Source organism: Lontra canadensis, unplaced genomic scaffold, assembly GCF_010015895.1.
Source record: "Lontra canadensis isolate GAN:19392208 unplaced genomic scaffold, GSC_riverotter_1.0 scaffold20, whole genome shotgun sequence".
In the NCBI taxonomy this organism is placed as follows: domain Eukaryota; kingdom Metazoa; phylum Chordata; class Mammalia; order Carnivora; family Mustelidae; genus Lontra; species Lontra canadensis.
In genome coordinates, this window is record NW_022631014.1 from 19,565,560 (window position 1) to 19,583,791 (window position 18,232).

Consider the following 18,232-nt stretch of genomic DNA (forward strand, 5'->3'; position numbering starts at 1 on the left):
AAAGAAAGAAAGAAAGAAAGAAAGAAAGAAAGAAAGAAAGAAAGAAAGAAAGAAAGAAAGGAAGGAAGAAAGAGAAAAAAAGAAAAGAAAAGAAAAGAAAAGAAAAGAAAAGAAAAGAAAAGAAAAGAGACTAAACTAACTTTAATGTATCTTCCAATTCCAACATTCTCTAATCATTTAAGGAATAACAGTTGTTTTAAAGCTCTACACACATACAATCTACAGAAGTATAAGAAAATATAAGTAAATTTATTCAAACCTTTTCATAATAAGATCTAAAGCTCAAAAATTATACAAAGGTAGCATTTCTATGCATGTGCCTTATCCTGGAATTCCGGCCTTTTCAATTACATTTAAGATAATTATTATTAGACCCTGTTCCTGGCTCAGACTTCTATTGCTGCCATAGTCTGTTGAGGCAGGAGTCTCTGATTTATGTATTCTTAATCATCAAATGCTTCCTGGCATATAGTGAAATAAGCCTTGGAGTAACTAAAGAATCTGCATCCCAACATAGCATACTTCACGCTGTTTTACATTTGAAAATTTTCTGGAGTCCAAAATACTCACTGGCATTCACGGCTTATCTTGAGACACACAAAAATGGCAATGGTAATCCACCACTAGTAGAGTAAACAAAAGTTTCACTAAATATAAAAGATTTGGCTGGTGCATTCCATTTTTCCCTGTCTTTTTGTCTTTTAAGAGCAACAAAAACTAAAAATTGGGTTGGGATGGAGTAAAGTTAACTGGCCTTCCTGGAAAGAACCCAGCTAGATGGCCACGTTCAACACATTAACTGTCCCACTGCTTAGACTTCACCCAACCAAAAGTTCCCAATTCTTAGTCTGGTTCTCTTACAATTTAGTCTGACTGAAAGACGAGAAGAGAATCCATTCTTCCCCTTAGTAACTCACTGTTGCTACGATACCTGCCAAGTAGACTGAACTGCTGGGGTAGCAGAAACTGATCAGGAAACTATGATCCTGGCAGAAATTAATCAGACTCCTTATAAATATGCATAGAGTGCAGATATTAAATTTGGATAATATTGAGCCAAAACAAAAACCCTCTACATTATGAAAGCAGGAAATTGACAGCCCAATCTTTGGCACCATCATGAAATCCAGCACAGCTAAATTTCAAAAAAGAGAAATAAAATAAGGTACATCAAGGATTTCTTCATATCTTTTGGCTGTTCTTTGTAAATCATCTTCCTTCTCCGCAATTTTTTTATATAACTGATTTGTCTCTTCCTGATGGCTTTCCAAAAGTTCAGCTTCCACTTCCTGGGCTTTATCTAATACATAAAAAAAGGACATATACAAGAACATACATTAGGCAACCATTAGTATCTATATCACAATTTCAGTTCCAAATTAAATTTGATAAAAATCAATTGGTCATATGTACCCTCTCACAGAGCAGAAATGTCTTTATAAGGCAATTAATTAGCTAATGTTTCAGGTTCTTTCATTCGCTCCTCCTCTCCTAAAGGCAAGCTACCGCCAGGCAAGCACAGATTCCTATTAGAAAAATTTCTTAGACAGGAATCATTTTTTTCTCCAGTTTAATTACTTTAAGCACTTAGCACTGCGTGAAAACAGTAAGTTTAAAGTATAAATAGTCTCTGCTGATTCTGACTTGCTCTTTACTGAATTTGACTCACCAATGGTTTCTTTTATGGTCATTTCCAGCTCCTGTTCCTTTTGTGCCAGCTGTGTATGGAACTCCCTCATCAGCTGTTTTAATGTAGAATTGTGCTTCAACTCAAGATCTTCCTGCTCCTGTCTGTGTAACGAAAATATAAAGAGCTAACTACTGTCAAACACAAAACAAGACACACAGTTACCTAGTCTTCACAACAGTGCTGTAAGAGCTCACTGGTTTAAAAACATGTTTAAGGGTGTATACGTGTGTATGTGTGCATCCAGGCACAGAAAACTTCTGGGAAGATACAGAAACTATGATTTTCTCTATATACTCATCCTGGGGATTTGAGAATTCTTCTTTCCACTTAAAATTTTCATCATACATATCTATCTTATATAACAATAACACTAACACAAAAAATAGTACAATGAAAACAAAGTAATTACTGGGATACATACATAATAAGCATAATCATATATGCAAGAAAGTTTCCCCCCTCTAAACGGACGTGAAAGAACACTGCCTCTTGCCTTAAATTGTTTTATATATTTTTTTTTATTTCTTTTCAGCATAACAGAATTCATTGTCTATGCACCACACCCAGTGTTCCATAGTGTTTTATATTTCTTCTAAGCATTTAACTTTATTTATGTTTCATAGCTTGGGCAGGCAAAATTTCAGTGTATCAGGCACAATAAAAGGGACTTAACTATAACGTCTTAAAAATATTCATGCTGGGGGCACCTGGGTGGCTCAGTGGGTTAAAGCCTCTGCCTTCAGCTCAGGTTATGGTTTCAGGGTCCTGGGATCGAGCCCCGCATCGGGCTCTCTGCTCAGCGGGGAGCCTGCTTCCCCTTCTTTCTCTGCCTGCCCCTCTGCCTACTTGTGATCTCTGTCAAATAAATAAATAAAATCTTAAAAAAAAAAAAATTCATGCTGGAGCGCCTGGGTGGCTTAGTTGGTTAAGCATCAGACTCTTTATTTTGTTTTTAAAGATATTATTTATTTATTTATTTGAGAGAGAGAGAGTAAGAGAGCACACACGTGCAGGGTGAGGGACAGGCAGACTCTGTACCAAGCACAGAGCCCAATGTGGAGCTCAACCCTGAGATCATGACCTGAGCCAAAATGAAGAGTCAAAGGCTTAACTGACTGAGCCACCCAGGCACCCCAAAGGTCCAACTCTTGATTTCGGCTCAGGTTACGATCTCAGGGTCTTGAGACTGAGCCCCGCACTGGGCTCCCAGGGATCCTGCTTAAAATTCTCTTTCCTTCTCTTCTCCCCCACCTTCCCCTCAACCACCGCTCTTACTCTCTCTCTCTCTAAAATAAATAAATAAAATAAATATTCATGCTGAAAAACTTACTTGATTTTTTCTTCCATTTCTTGTTCATATTCTTTCTTCATGATATCCAATTCTTGCTGATGCTCCTTCCGCAACATTCGAAGATCTTTCTGCAACTTAACAATCTCCTTGCCCAGCTTCTGCTTCTCTTGCTCTGCCCCTGCTAATTTAAATTCCAGGTCATTGTGCTCTGCCTCCATGTTACCAGGCAATCTGGGTTGGACCGCATGTGATTTGGACTTTTCTTCACCACTTTCTTCCAAAGCTTCTGTGGGTTTATTTTTTCCATCCATCTGTTGTTGTAAAGCCTGTAATTTTTCAAATTTTGAGGTCAACTCTTCCATTTCAACTCTATGCCCTTCCCTCTCTCTTACTAAGCAGGAATCCAGCTCTTTTATCTTTTGCTCCAAGATCTGACAGGCTAGTTCCTTCTCCTGGAGTGCTTTCTGGACATCATCAACCACATTTTCCAAGTTTTGCTTTACCCCTATGTTATTTTTACCTCCCTCTTCTTCCACATGCTGGGATGCTATCAAGGAATATTTCTTGCTTTTTTCTTCAAGCTCTTCCTGAAGATGATTTATCGTAACTTGATCCTCATGCTGCTTTGCTTCTGCGTGTTCTACCTTTATTAAGAGCTCCTGGTATCTGCACTGCATTTCAGAATGAGAAGATACCGTCTCTTCTTTTTCCTGCTCTAGCCTCTGCAACAGCTTTTCTTTTTCCATTAGACTTCTCTGTAAAGCACTGATTTTGTCGTCATATGCCTTCTGCACACAGCCCTCGGGATCCACGTTTTGCTCAGCACAGGATGCCACATGTTCTGCCGATCTGGGTATAACTGATGCTGACTGTGGTGGGCCTTTAAGTTTTTCTTCCAAGACCTGAATTTCTCTCTCCTTCTCCTGCAATTTTGTGTTTAGTTCACCCAGATGGCCTTCTGTGTCTTTTTTATATTGCTGTTCCTTCTCTTCCATTTGAGATAGCAACTGCTTCTTGATGGCAGCAATTTTTTGTTCAGCTTTTTTCTTCAGTTCTGCTAATTTTGCAGCACTTTCTAACTCAAGCCTATCTTCCAGTGCCTTCAACTCCTCTTCTTTGCCCTTCATACCTGAATTTGCATGTTCCAATTCTTTCTTCTTGGCCTCAAGTTCAGATTTCATGGAAGACACTTGCTTTTCAAGTCTTGAGACTTTTTCTTCAGCTTCTTTAACCCTGTTGTCCTTTTCTTCTCCTAACTCTTGAATGTGCTGAAGTTTCTGAAGCATTTCTTTCTGTTCAGTGTCCTTCTGTTGATTGTAATTGTTAAGAGCTTCATTTAAGGATTCAATTTCAGTTGTTTTCTGAGTAAGATGCTCCTCTAATTCCACAATTCTTGTCATTTGAGTTTTTAACTCTGTCTCTAAATTACACTCCTTTTTCTCCAGCTTGCTCTTCTTATCTTCCATTTCACCCTTTAAACATACCAACCTCTCATTCTGCTGATCAAGGTCCTCCTTCAATCCATGTATCTGCTCATCCTTTTCATTGGCCTCCTTTGCTTTTAACTCAAGCTGCATCTGCAAGTCTTTAATAGTACTTTGATACTGTACGAATTTTGACTGTGCTTTCTTCTTCCATTCTGAGAATTTGTTGGACAAGTGATCTACCTGTTCAAGAGCAGAGATCTTCTCTTTACTCAGAGTTTCAACTTTCAAAGATAAATCTTGCACCTGACCCAGTAATTCACATTGTTGTTCATCGTATCGCTTACTTAGTGATGAAATGGCTTCTTCTTTCTCAGTTAGGCTGATGCTGTTCTGAAGCTGAGTGTTTAAATCAGTTAGTTGTTTACTAAGACTGCTGATCTCAGATTTCTTTTCTTTAAGCTCTTCTTTCATCAGTGTGACAGCATTGATGTTCTCTGATAACTCTTTCTTCAACTGTGTGATACAAGACTCCTTTTCAGAGGCAGCCTGTTGCTGGTTGCCGCCTTCCTTCTGTAAGGCTTCTTTCTCCATTACAAGCCCTTCAATATCAGTCTTCATGCTCTTAATCTGATTTTCTTTTTCTTCTAATTGATGCGTAGCCTGTTGAAAAGAACTGTTTAGTGTATTCTGCTCTTCTCTTAGCTGTCTAAGCTGTGCTTCTAATTCAGAAGCTTTGCAAGTTTTAATTACTAGTGCCTCCTTAACTTTTGTTGTGTGGTGCTGACAGTGGGAAATTCTAGAGAGTATGGCATTAATTTTACTACTACTAATGTTGATTAGCTCATTTGTTTTAGCTTGCAACAAGTCTTCAGTTTTCTTAGAGTAAATATCCAGCTGAACTGCTAGTTCCTCAGACAGTTTTCTGAATTCCAAGCTTTTGTCTTCTAGGTTTTTCTCATTTCTTTCATGGGAAGACTTCAAACTCTGGACTTCCTCATCTGTGGTTTTCAATTTGTCAGTCAACTCAGAAACCTTCAGCTTATCTTTTTCTGCCAGCATCTCCAGTTCAACTATATGCTCTTGAAGAGAACTATTTTCCTTCAGAGAATGATTCAAATCAACCTCCAGCTTTTCCAGTTGTGCTTTCAGTTTAGTTTCATTTTGTGAGAGAGAGTTCATATGAGCAGACTTCTCTTGTATCTGTTCCTGTAATTCCCTTAGTACTGTGTCCTGCTTAATGCCTTCTTCTTTCAGCCATGTTAGCTCCTTGTTCATCTCTTCTTTTTCACACCCACTTTGGAGTATCTTTTGCTTCAGTTCTGCTACCTCTTGCTCTTTTTCCTGTAATTGGAGTTCATGTTTTTCCTGAAGTTCTTCAGCTTGCTGATTAAGTTTCTTTTCCCAGACCGAAACAACATCACTGAGTTCTCGTCTATGTACCTCAGTGAGACTTTCTATTTGCTCCTTTTGGTTTGTTTCCAGTCTTGACACTGCATCATTGATCCCAGCAGAGTTAGCTTGTGCCATTTCCACAATTTTGGCATTGAACTGTTTTTCTTTCTCACTAAGCTCTAGAACCATATTTTCAAGCTCTTTTTTAAGTTTGGCTTCCTGATCCACTAGTTTTTTTTTTAATGTTTCTTGCATCTCCTTTGCTTTCTGCTTAATTTTTTCCATCTTTTTTTCTTGATTTTTTAATTTGGTTTCATATTCCTCACGTAAAACACTAAAACTGTCTTCCTTGGCTGATAATTTCTGTTTGAGTGTTTCAATTTCTTTGCTCTGTCCTTCTCTCATTTGTAAAATTACATTTTCCTTTTCTATCAAGCTCTGCTTTGTCTGTGCCTGTTCTGTATTAGTATCTCTAAGTTGGGACTCATAGTGTTGGGTTAAAGCCTGTAGTTTTTCCTCCATTTCACTTTTCTGGTTTTCCAGTTGCTGCCTTAAGTCCTGCACCTGGATTTTGTGAGTGTCTAACTCAGCACAAACATCTTTCTTTTGTGTTTCAACTTCAGCTACCTGTTTAGTAAGAAGAATTCTCTCTGTTTCTAAGTCCAACAATTTCTGCTGCAATTGAGCCAAGTGCTCCTCAGATGCTCTGGCCTGTTCGTGTGTAGTACTCTGCTGTGACTGAAAAAGAGCCAGCTTAGCAGATGCCTGCCGGAGTTCTTCTTCAGACCTTTTAACATCTGCCTCTAAGTTTTCCACACGAGCCTGATGCTCTTTCAAATGCTTGTCCTTTTCCTTCAGAAGAATCCCAAGTTGATTAATTTCATCTTTCAATGCCTTCTCAGTTCTCTGGATAGATATCTCTTGTTCTTTAATGATACTCTCGACTTGCTGCTGGTGATGGCTTTTCTGTTCATCTAGCTTGGCCTCTAGCTCCTGCTTTACTTTATCTGCTTGATCCTTTAGTACAGAAAGTTCCTCTTCTAGTTTCTCCCGGGTTTTTAATACTTCTGACAGTTCAGAAGACAATGATTCCAGTTCTGTTTGCTTCACATCAAGCTTTTCTAAAGTCTTTTCATTCATCAATTCTATGTGGGCCTGGAAAAGACTCTCTTTATCTTTCAACAATGTTTCTTTTTCTTGTTCATGCTTTTCTCTAAGTGTTTCCATTTCAGTCTGATGCTGTTGCTTTAAGACTTGGAGTTTTTCAGTCCAAAGGGCATCCTGCTGATGCTGCAAGCTTTCCAATTCTGCCTTGTGTTTTTCAACCATGATTGTAATTTCTTTATTGTGCTTATTTTTTTCAGCTTCCAAATGAACAGCTAAATCTTCTGATTGATTTTTGCTTTCTTGCAAGCTTTTTTCCAAAGAACTTTCCAATTCAAGAATTCTCTGTTAATAAAAACAGATGTATTTTTATTAAAGTACAGACTTGCTTATTAGCAAAGATATACATGACATAACGTCTATACCTGTTTAAGGAGTAAAACTTAGAAAAATTACGCTATATATCATGCCAAACACTAGAAAGCACAAAGAATCTGTGCTCAATTCCTAAAGGAATCATGTAACAAAGAAAAGATTCTATTTTAACACAACTTAAAATTTCAGATTCTTTTTACCTACTTGGGTAACTATTTCAATCACGCATATTTTCAAGAATATTCTGAATGAATAGTCAAAAAGAAATAAATCATAAAGTAGATAATAATTACTATTGGTAGGAAGATAGGGTTTTTTCCTGTGTGTTTTTTAAGGCCTATTAACAGTATCCTATTACCTTCATAATTTGATTTTGGAAGATAAATAATTATCTGGTTTTTCTACTGCAAAAATGATTATTTAGAAGATTTTTTGCAAAAAGAAGCTACTTATACAAATTTTACCAAAGATTACTGTTCACTCATGAAAATGTCAATCTTGACTCTAAAGGAAAAAGAACTAAGTAAGGCAGAGCCACATAACACCAGAACTGAAAAGGTCCTAAGGAATTACCAAATTCAATTTCTCCATATGACAGGTGAAGAAATTAAGGTACAATTAATTTACAAAGCTAGCAAGTGGAAAAATCTAGGCCTCCTGAGTATCCTATCCATTCCCCTTCATCATGCCACCTTACATAAACGTTAGAAATGGGAAACTAAAGTACAGTTTAGAACTATGGGAAAGAAGTGTGGTTCATTCATCGTATAAATCAAAGCAAAAGTCTAAATAACATCAGTTTATTCAACACAGGTCACACATTTCATATATTGTGGAGGGAAGGGCCAGACAGCCTTAAAAATGCGCCCACTGAGACATACATATACATTTTTTCACATATATATAAATTTGTTCACCATTGTTTTAATATGGGAAAACTTTACATTAAAAGCAGGGCATTGAGGTGCCTACATTATAATAGAAACAGAGAATGACTTATATCCAGGACATGGCATGTGATGAAGCCAGGTCAAGTGTTGCCTACAAAGCAAGGTCACTTCCTAAAGATCAAGGGCAAGCAACCAAAAGGGTGGAGAGCTTGAGTGCAGAGTCAGAGTGGGTGGATGACAGAAACACAGCCAGCTAAAGGCACAGTTGGGCACACCATGTAGCAAACACTAAAACCATTCACAGGAAAAGCTCTTATTATCTGAAAATGAAGTGCATGTATGTGAATCTAAATCCACTAAAACAAAACCTTCTTGACAACTTTACACTGACTGAAGAGATAACACTAGTTTCTATATACAAATAATTCCACAATCCTGGAACCCGAATATTACTTAAACTTACGGTTCTGTAAGTTTCTGCTTCTTGCTGAAGGTCCCGAAGTTTATTTTCACTCTCCATGAGGACTGCTTTCTTCTGCAACTCTAACTCTTCCAGGGCCAAAGATTCTTGCTGTTCTTTTTCTTGGGTGATCTTCAGATATTCTGATTGACTTTTTTCCTGTGCCAAAAACAATACCACCTTAGACCCACATAAATCTTCAGCATTGCCAAACCACTTCCACAGGAATGCTGTCTTTCACTTGGTCTGCACACCAGCCCTGTGAGGCAGGCAGTATCATCACCTCTGTCTTCCCATGCCCTAGTCTGCGGAAACAAAGCACTGTGACTATTTCAGTGTGGTCCAGCCAATATTTACCACAATTACTACTGAAAACAAAAACTTTGTTCCAGTAACCACACTACATCTGCTATTTTTTCCACTACTTAAAACATTTTGCAAAACATGGCTTAATGTGAAGGGTCCCCAAATTGTCACTACTTCTTCTCTGCACTCCAGAGTTTGATTATTTCAAGAAACTAGATTGTAAGTTTATATAATTTGTGAGAAAAACCTCATTAAAAAGAACCCTACACAGAAAACCATATCAAAATCAGAAGATTACATGTGAATATATGGATTAAATCAAGAAAATATCTATAAAAGCCTACATAACTCTTCTCAGATGACCTGGACACTTTTATCACCCCCTCAATCCCGAAAAGCTTCTTCTTTGATTGCCCTTATCATATATCAACATCTGTATTGAAACTGTTGACTGCTTTGAAAAGAGAAGCTCTAGAGAGCACTTTTAACATTTAGTGGCTTTGGACTCCAATTAAGAATACTTAGCCATACCTATTGCATACAGTTCATGCTGCCAGCAGCAATATTTTCAGTTCACTACACTCTGGTGAAGTATATTGCTTTAAGGAAAGGCGTTGTGTCATATTATAAACAGAATGATAAGGGAATATTAGTTTCTAATCAATTTTAAAACATCATTTTAAACATACTATACTGTCTAATGTAAACTACATTTTAAATACATCTCTCTATGCCCATAAAAACAAAAGAGAACATTTTAATAGTCGGTTCAACTTTCACTATCAATACAAAGCTAACCTCTTAGAGGAACTAGATAGAAAGGGGAGCAGAAAGCAGCAAGTGCACATGCATGTGAGTGCTTCATGTCTATCTGTATCCTGCTTCTTTCCACTCAGAATACATCTGAGTTTATCAGTGCGGGAACACAGTTTTAACAAGGCCACTGTTCAAGTCGCAGTGTCCCCAAAGGCCAATTACTCCAGTACGAAAACACACAGAGGTTTATGACAGGAATTTTTTAGAGTAATTGCTGGCTTCATTTATGTCCTGCTTTGTTCTTTATTTTTATGCTCCTACACTATCCTATTAAAGTCTTAAGCATTCTTATAAACTACTTTAAATCCTTTTCTGGACTGAAGTGCCTGGCTGGTTCAGTCAGTAAAGCATGTGACTCTTGATCTTAGGGTCCCAGGAGTTCAAGTCCATGTTGGGGATAGAGTACACTTAAAAAATAATAATAATAAATACGGGCACCTGGGTAGCTCACTCAGTTAAGCATCCAATTCAATTTCAGCTCAAGTCATGATCTCTGGGTCATGAGACTGAGCCCCGCATTAAGCTCCACACTCAGGACAGAGTCTGCTTGAGATCCTCTCCCTCTCCCTCTGCCCCTCCCCCAGCTCGTGCTCATTCTCTCTAAAACAAATAAGATCTTTAAAAAATAAAAAAGAAGGGGTACCTAGGTGGCTCAGTGGGTTAAGCCTCTGCCTTCAGCTCAGGTCATGATCCCAGGGTCCTAGGATCGAGCCCCACATCGGGCTCTCTGCTCAGCAGGGAGCCTGCTTTCCCCCCTCTCTCTGCCTGCCTCTCTGCCTACTTATAATCTCTGTCTGTCAAATAAATAAATAAAAAATCTTTTTAAAAAAAAAATAAAAAGGAAAAAAGAAGATTAAAATTATAAATACTATTTCTCATCCTTTTGTACTTAAAATTTTTTAAATTATATTATGGATAATAATTTCATATAAAAACAATCAAACTACATTTTTTGGCATTAACACTTCTTTTTTTTTGGCATTAATACTTCTTATGGTTACCTATATAAAAGGCTTTTCACAATTTGAAAAAAATTTGTTTTTGGTTTTAAGCTTTCAAATGACACTATTCCCCAAAATCTTATCTTTGCTTTTCTAGGTATTATTTTGGTTAGTCCAGTAAGTAATTTTTTAATTTAATTTTATTTTTAAAAATATCATATGTACTGAAAATTACTACTGAAATTATTCTACTTAAAATGAAAACTACTTCGTCATTTTCATTTTTTCTTCTTTAAAATGCATTTCAAACAAAACTTTCTCAGACTTGAAATCTGTTATATTCAGTCTGGTGAGTTTGTAGACATTTTTCCTGAGTTATGCAGTCACTGGTTCATGGCTTCAGCAAGCCTATCCTTCCCCTTTACTTCTCCATAATCACAGCCTATTGCCAAAGTGAGAGGGATGACATACAAACAAATAAACTGGATGAAAGCTTGTAGTTAATAAAATTTTCACATAATACCAGTTAGCCAGTTAAGCTCTGACAGCCCTCTTTCCTGCCTATATCCTATCCTCTCTGCACATTCAAAGGCTGACCTCACGCTGAAAGGTAAGAGTGAGGAGATAACAACTTTATAAAGCTGCAAAATTTACCTGTAGCAAAAACAAAATAGGTACTTACAAGAGCTATCTTCATCTGCTCCTGAAACTGCCTTTCTTGGGTCTGAAACTTCTTGGTCAGTTCCTGCTCTTTGCTGGCCAGCTCCTCTTCATGAAGCTTCTGTAGTTTAGCAATTTGTTCTGAGGATTTCTGAAAGTCAACCAAATAGTTAAAGTGAAACATGCAGGATAAAATATGTAACTCTACAATTAAATAATACTTTATTACAATTCAATCATCAAGTCAATAGTGTAAGAAATAAAAATCAAAACATATTTCCCACATAAATCAAAAGTCACCAGGGCGCCTGGGTGGCTCAGTGGGTTAAAGCCTCTGCCTTCGGCTCAGGTCATGATCCCAGGGTTCTGGGATCGAGCCCCGCATAGGGCTCTCTGCTCTGCAGGGAGCCTGCATCCTCCCCTCTCTCTCTCTGCCTGCCTCTCTGCCTACTTGTGATCTCTCTCTCTGTCAAATAAATAAAATCTTTAAAAAAAAAAAGTCACCAAAGTCTCAATAATTAAAAGAAAAGCCAATCAAGTATTGCTCATTTATTCTTTTTAAATTTTTATCTTTTTTAGAGAAAGTACACACATGCATGAACACGGTGGGAGGGGTCAGAGGGCAAGGGGGAGAATCTTAAGCAGGCTCCGTGCCTGACATGGGGCTTGATCTCATATGAGATCATGACCTGAGACAAAATGAAGAGTTGGGCACTTAACCGACTGAGTCACCCAGGTGCCCTAAGTATTTCTCATTTAATATAAGGATGGTTGTTGTTGCAGTAGTTAAGTTCTACTAGGCTGGAGCATTTCCACATCTTGCAGGTATGTTCCCCATCAATCATGACTGGGAAGTATAGGAGGAGGAATGAGGATACTCTCAAGAACGGCACTCCACTATGGTCAAGCTGCCCTGGCTATACCAACCTAATGACGCCTAGGCTTCCATGCATATACTCTTTATTAAAAAGTATTGGCCTTGTTCTTTCTTGGACAGGAAGACTTAATCTTATAAAAATGTCCAACCTCCCTAAATAAATCTAAAAATTTAATATAATTGAATAAAATTACCAACAAAATGGGGGGAGGGGCTCACCAGATAAAATAAACATCAAAGAACAGCCAGCACTCTTCTGAAAAATAAGAGTAATCTGGGGAGGCTAGCAAATAATAGAACATATTATAAAACTGAGTAATTTTAACAGTGTAATACTGGCATGTGGTCAGGAGAAGCAATGGAACAGCACAGAGAATTCAAGAAAGAGACCCATATGTAGCACAATAATTTAGTATGAAATAAAGATAGGGTGTCATACCAGAAGGGAAAACATAGATTATTAAATAAATGATTTTGAAGACTATTTGGTAGTTATCTGGAAAAAAAATTAAAGTTGGATCCCTACCTCACTCCTAACATCAAATAAATTCCAGTTGGATCAAAGATTTTATAATAAAAAATGAAAGCATGGGGCACCTAGGTGGCTCAGTGGGTTAAAGCCTCTGCCTTCAGCTCAGGTCATGATCCCAGGGTCCTGGGATTGAGCCTTGCATCGGGCTCTCTGTTAAGCGGGGAGACTGCTTCCTCCTCTCTCTGCCTGCCTCTCTGCCTACTTGTGATCTCTGTCTGTCAAATAAATAAAATCTTAAAAAAAAAAAAATGAAAGCACGTAAGTGCCATAAGAAAAGCAGAATTTTAAAATTATCTCAGTGAGAGTGCATTTTTAAGTCAAAACAAAAAGTCAGATAGCAATAAAGAAAAATTTCTCTGCATGCCCTCCCCTAAAATAAACAAATCCCAAAGCTAAAACAAATCATAAACAAAGTCAATTTTGAAAAGACGGGTGCCTGGGTGGCTCAATTGGTTAAGTGTCCGAGTGTCTTGGTCCAAGTATCTTGGTTTCAGTTCAGGTCATGATCTCAGGGTCATGAGATCACGTTTGGCCCCATGCTGGGTGGGCATGAAGCCTGCTTAAGAGTCTCTCTCTCCCTCGCCTTCTGCCCCTCCTCACTCCTGAATATGCTCACTTTCTCTCTTAAAAAAAAAAAAAAAAAAGAGAGAGATAGAGACAGACAGAAGATTATTTGGACAAACGTACTGTATGTCCAAAGAACTAATTCCTACTGTAAGTGTAAAACATCTACAAATCAGTAAGACCAACAGTCCAATAGGAAACCAACCAACTCAAAGAGAAAAACTGCCAGTTCCTTTAAAATATATAACCTATGTTTATCATATTGACAAAAAGATAAGCACATTAAAACTACAATGTCAGGGTGCCTGGGTGGCTCAGTCCATTAAGTGTCCGTCTCTTGATTTCAGCTCAGGTCATGATCTCAGGGTCATGGGACTGAGTCCCGCATCAGGCTCCACAATCAGCACAGAGTCTGCTTATCCCCTCCTGCTGTTCCTCCCCTGCTCGCTCATTTACTCTCTTGCTCTCTAATAAATAAAATCTTAAAAAAAAAACAAAACTACAATATAATTTTTTCAAACTGATAAGCCTAAAAAAATTTTAACAAGCTAGGTAACACTATCCTTGTCAGTAACAGATTGCCTGTGAGAGTATAAACTGTCTTCAATAGGCGTGAAGCAACTACACAATAATTAAAAATATACATAATATTTGCCTAATATTCCACTTCTAGGAATCTATCCTAAAAAGACATACAGATAAATATGATGAGATATTCACCATTTGCAATAGCAAAAAATTAAAACCTAAATATCCATCAGTAGATTTATTAAACTATGAAATATTCATACAGCAAAATCCTGAGTGGTCTTTAAAACAGATGTGGTATTAAAAAAAAATGCAGCATCATTACCCATTGTCAATGATAAGGAAAATATTTAGCAGAAAAGCAAAACACAGAGCAATATATATAACATGCCATCTTTTGTGTTAAAAAATTTAAAGAAGAGGATTATAAAATATAAAAGAGAAATTATATGCAGAGACTATCTCTGGTAAGTATATCCAAAAAGATAAAAACTCTTTTCCTATCAAAGTGAATTTCTTCCTATATCCTGAATTCATGAAATGGTTAAGGCCTGAAACATATATTAACTCTTCTTTACAATAAAAAATTATAGGAAAAGCATATGACTTATGTTTCATAATTGCTGTAGCCTGTCACAATCTAGAATTATTCTTACTTTTGTCACATCAACAACCTCCTGTTTCACCCGACTTAATTCCTGTTGAAGACTGCTGCGTTCCTCCTCCCTTGTTTTTTCAATAGCTTTTATTTGTTCATCCATCTCTGCCTTCATTTTTCTCCGTGATTCTTCTGTTTTTTGGGCTGTACTCAAGGCTTTTTCAAGTTCCTCAAAAGCTATAATGAAAACAGCAGAAAACAAGTATCTCAAGAAATACTATCATTAAGTGTTTCACATTCAATTTATGGGAACTAAGAGCAGCATTAGCAAGAAAGGTTAAAATAGTCATTTTGTTTTAAGCCAAGAGACATTTCTGAGCCATTCAACAAAGCCACAAGAAGTGTCCAGTTACTGAAACTGATTTGTCATTGAGTTCTGGATTCAGATCTTAAGACGGCTTACATGAACTGTTCAGGAGTTTGGAAAAAAATTAAATTATTAGGCTCCCCACTCTAAGATTTTTCTTAGATTTTTCTACCCAAAAATCACAAATTCAAAGAAATGAAGACTTGTTTCTACTTATGTATGATATAATTTCAACTGCTTTTTTGTTTGCTATGGAGTTCTTACCTATTATCAATAATTAGGTAATATTATTATATACTTACTAGGACTTTTTTAATAATAGAAAAAGTATTCTTTGACTAATACTATTTTTAAAAACCTCTTAGCCAATAAAAGAGCAGAATTTTTTTGTTTTTGTTTTACCACTTACTAGTTGAATCACATATTTAAACAATGTATTCTGAAATGAAACCTACAGTCTCAAACCAGGGCTGTTAACTAAAAAGAAATCTTTACCTGATTCAACAGTATATAGAGAGGCAAAATCAGCAGGGCATTCTTGTGTGAGATAAGTAAGAATTTAGGCCCTACAAAAACAATCATCGAGGGTACAGTAGTATGATCTTTAAGATCATACTACTTTAAGATGGCCAAATAGGTCACCCAACTTCCAACAAAATCAGATAGTATGGATACAACAGCTGGACCTTGGCACTGAAAATATGCCTATGTCTGTTTGTGTATATTTGTGTGAATATGTATCTGTGTGTATAGGGGTGTTTGTGTATGCGTGTGTGCATCATACACACTCTCTCTCCACTGGCATAGTAATATGCTATCAAAATCCTACCACTATTATCATCCTAGATGAATTTCTTTAGTCCTCACAGAAGACACCAGACTTCCCTTTACCATAGAGATAGAATATAAACAAAACATCAATTTTCAAGATGGGTTTCTAATCCTATCAAGAAACATATGTCCAGGGGAGACACAGTTCATTAATATATATAGTATTTTCACCCTCAGTGGATAAGAAAGGTACAACTTCAACATATGGCCTCTCAAAAAGTAAAGCCCTTTTACTAACCCAACTTGGCTTAACTGATGGTGGACTGGGCACAGGAATTTCATACCTGAAGACAAGTATGTGTTCTATAGAATATTCTTAGTGGTAAATTACATTAGTACAGAAAAAGACAAAAGAAAGGCTCAATTTTGGTAACAACTGGTAAACACAACTTACTCTGCTCAACACAAAAAAATAACTTCTCTAGCAACCATTTTTCTCTGATGTATTAAAAAAAAAACCTGTCCAATTTATTCATTTTAATATGTCCAAAAGATAAAACTGATGCTCAAATAAGATCCAAATTACAAAGGAATATTAACTAGCTGAAATCATTTTTAAAGACTCCTGACCTAACTTTACTGATATTTGCCTGCAAACGCCAAGATTCTCAGACATAATTAGGATGGAAAATAAAATATTTACAGAAATTAGTTTCCTAATTTTTTAAAAATCAGTTTCCTAATTTCTTAGAAATAAGTCAAGTGATCAATTTTATAGAAAGAAATTCTATAACAAAGTGCTTACGGCTCAGTTTGTGCTGAAGGTTTAAATCTGGGAAAGAGAAAAATGGGAAAAGAAATGACAATCTTCTTAAATTTTAAACAACATCATCTTTTCATTACTGTTATTTTCGGTATGTCAAATTGTATCTTAGGACTTTTTTGGCACTTCACAGAAATCTCTTAAAAATTAGGCTCTGGAAAACCTGAAGGTAGTTTTCATACTCTTCCAACAAAATGGAGTTTTAAATGAAAAACTTCTCTTGATTAAGCAAAATAAAACAAAATGTATATAGGCAATACCAAGTGAATTTCCCTCATTTTCATTCTTAAAATTCCACAATCCAGTACAGTATAAAAATAGATGCAGTGCTCTCACTTTTTGAAACAACAAAAAAATCTACGTCACAAAGTTCCTACTCAGAAATAATTTTCCAATAGTTAAGTTTTCTAGCCACACTCAGTAAATTTTAAAATACTCTCCTATATTATATTCTAATTTTAGTGTTTTGTCCACTGAAATTGTTGTAAGTCACTTGATTATCCATCATATAATGACTAAAGTAGGATATATCTCGTTCCACAGTTCCTTACATTTAAATTTAATCCTCTCTCCCACTTTCTGCTACCATGTCAGAGAACCACATAATTTTATACCTAGAAAGAAATCTTTGAAATAAAAAATTCAATATTCTCACTCAAATACAAGAAATGAGGCATCCAAGTTTTCCCTCAGATTGTCAACTTGAATACATTAGCTTGATGCCACAACTTTAAAATTATATTTAAGGAACACTCTTTACCTTCCATTACTTTTAAAAACTCTAAGAATGCTGACATTGATCCAGCTCCATTGGGCAATAATATTTCTTAACTAAACCAGAATTTCTGAAACAATCAATTGCTGATGGCTTCTAACTCTCAACAAAATATAGCATGTTATACTTCTCACAGACACAGAAAAACTCAACTGTGCTCCACATCCACCCTGCTTTACAGAAATGTTAAGTATGGGGAGGGGGCATTAAAACACATTACATACACTGACATAGAGAGAACATATTTCGAACTCATTCTGAATTCTACACTGTACCACAAATGAAACCATTTCCTTACAGGAAGTCTGCCTCCAACAATGAGTCCCATTTCAATGTTGAAGGAGAATATACTTAGAGTTTACTTACTAACCAGAAATGTCTCACCCTCTGTTCTTACAATAATCAGATAAAGAAAAGTGGTGTCCGTAGCTTGTAATGCTCTAAAGATGAATTTCCTACACTTTCCCAAAATGAAACTATTCTAAGATTTTACTATGAGTGAAGAAGTATGCTGTGCATGTCTACATACTTTATCTTCCAATTACCAACAAAGGATACGTGAGTGGGGAGAAAGAAAGCATGCATCAGCCACAGCTGACAAGTCCTCTGCCAACATGCAAGAGAGCACGGGAAAACTACAGTCACGACACACACAATGGGAAGGCGAAGCACGAACCGCTGCCAAATGTTGCAAGAACACACTGTGCTCTTCCAAAACAAAATTCAATGTATCTCAGGCACTTTTTATTAAAAAAACAAACAAACAAACAAAACTTTGAAAATATTTCTAGGCAAAAATTTAATAAACCTTAGGAACAGTCCTCTGTCAAAAGTAAAATTGTAGGGGAGGCCTGTTATTGCTAGCTCCTCACTTTCCACTTCAGATGAGGTTCACTCACATCCATGGGGATTGTAAAAATGGATAAATGCTCACCAGAATAATTGAATGGAAAAGGTTGGCAATCTACAGCTCAATAATCAATCCAACCATTCATGCATCAAACATTGACTGGATGTTTGCCATCTGCCAAGCATAAGCAAGGCA

General features: G+C 36.6%; 1 protein-coding gene across 7 annotated transcripts in view; it reads right to left on the minus strand.

Moving 5' to 3' along the window:
* GOLGA4 (golgin A4) overlaps positions 1–18,232 on the minus strand; it is a 121,485-nt gene that overhangs the window by 38,163 nt on the left and 65,090 nt on the right. For all 7 annotated transcript variants that reach the window (XM_032861224.1, XM_032861223.1, XM_032861225.1 and 4 more), the window contains 6 exons: positions 14,510–14,688; positions 11,375–11,503; positions 8,633–8,788; positions 3,021–7,249; positions 1,670–1,791; positions 1,170–1,300 (listed from right to left, as the gene is read on the minus strand). In XM_032861224.1, coding sequence (XP_032717115.1) covers positions 1,170–1,300; positions 1,670–1,791; positions 3,021–7,249; positions 8,633–8,788; positions 11,375–11,503; positions 14,510–14,688 — 4,946 coding nt within the window. The remainder of the gene's footprint in view (positions 1–1,169; positions 1,301–1,669; positions 1,792–3,020; positions 7,250–8,632; positions 8,789–11,374; positions 11,504–14,509; positions 14,689–18,232) is intronic.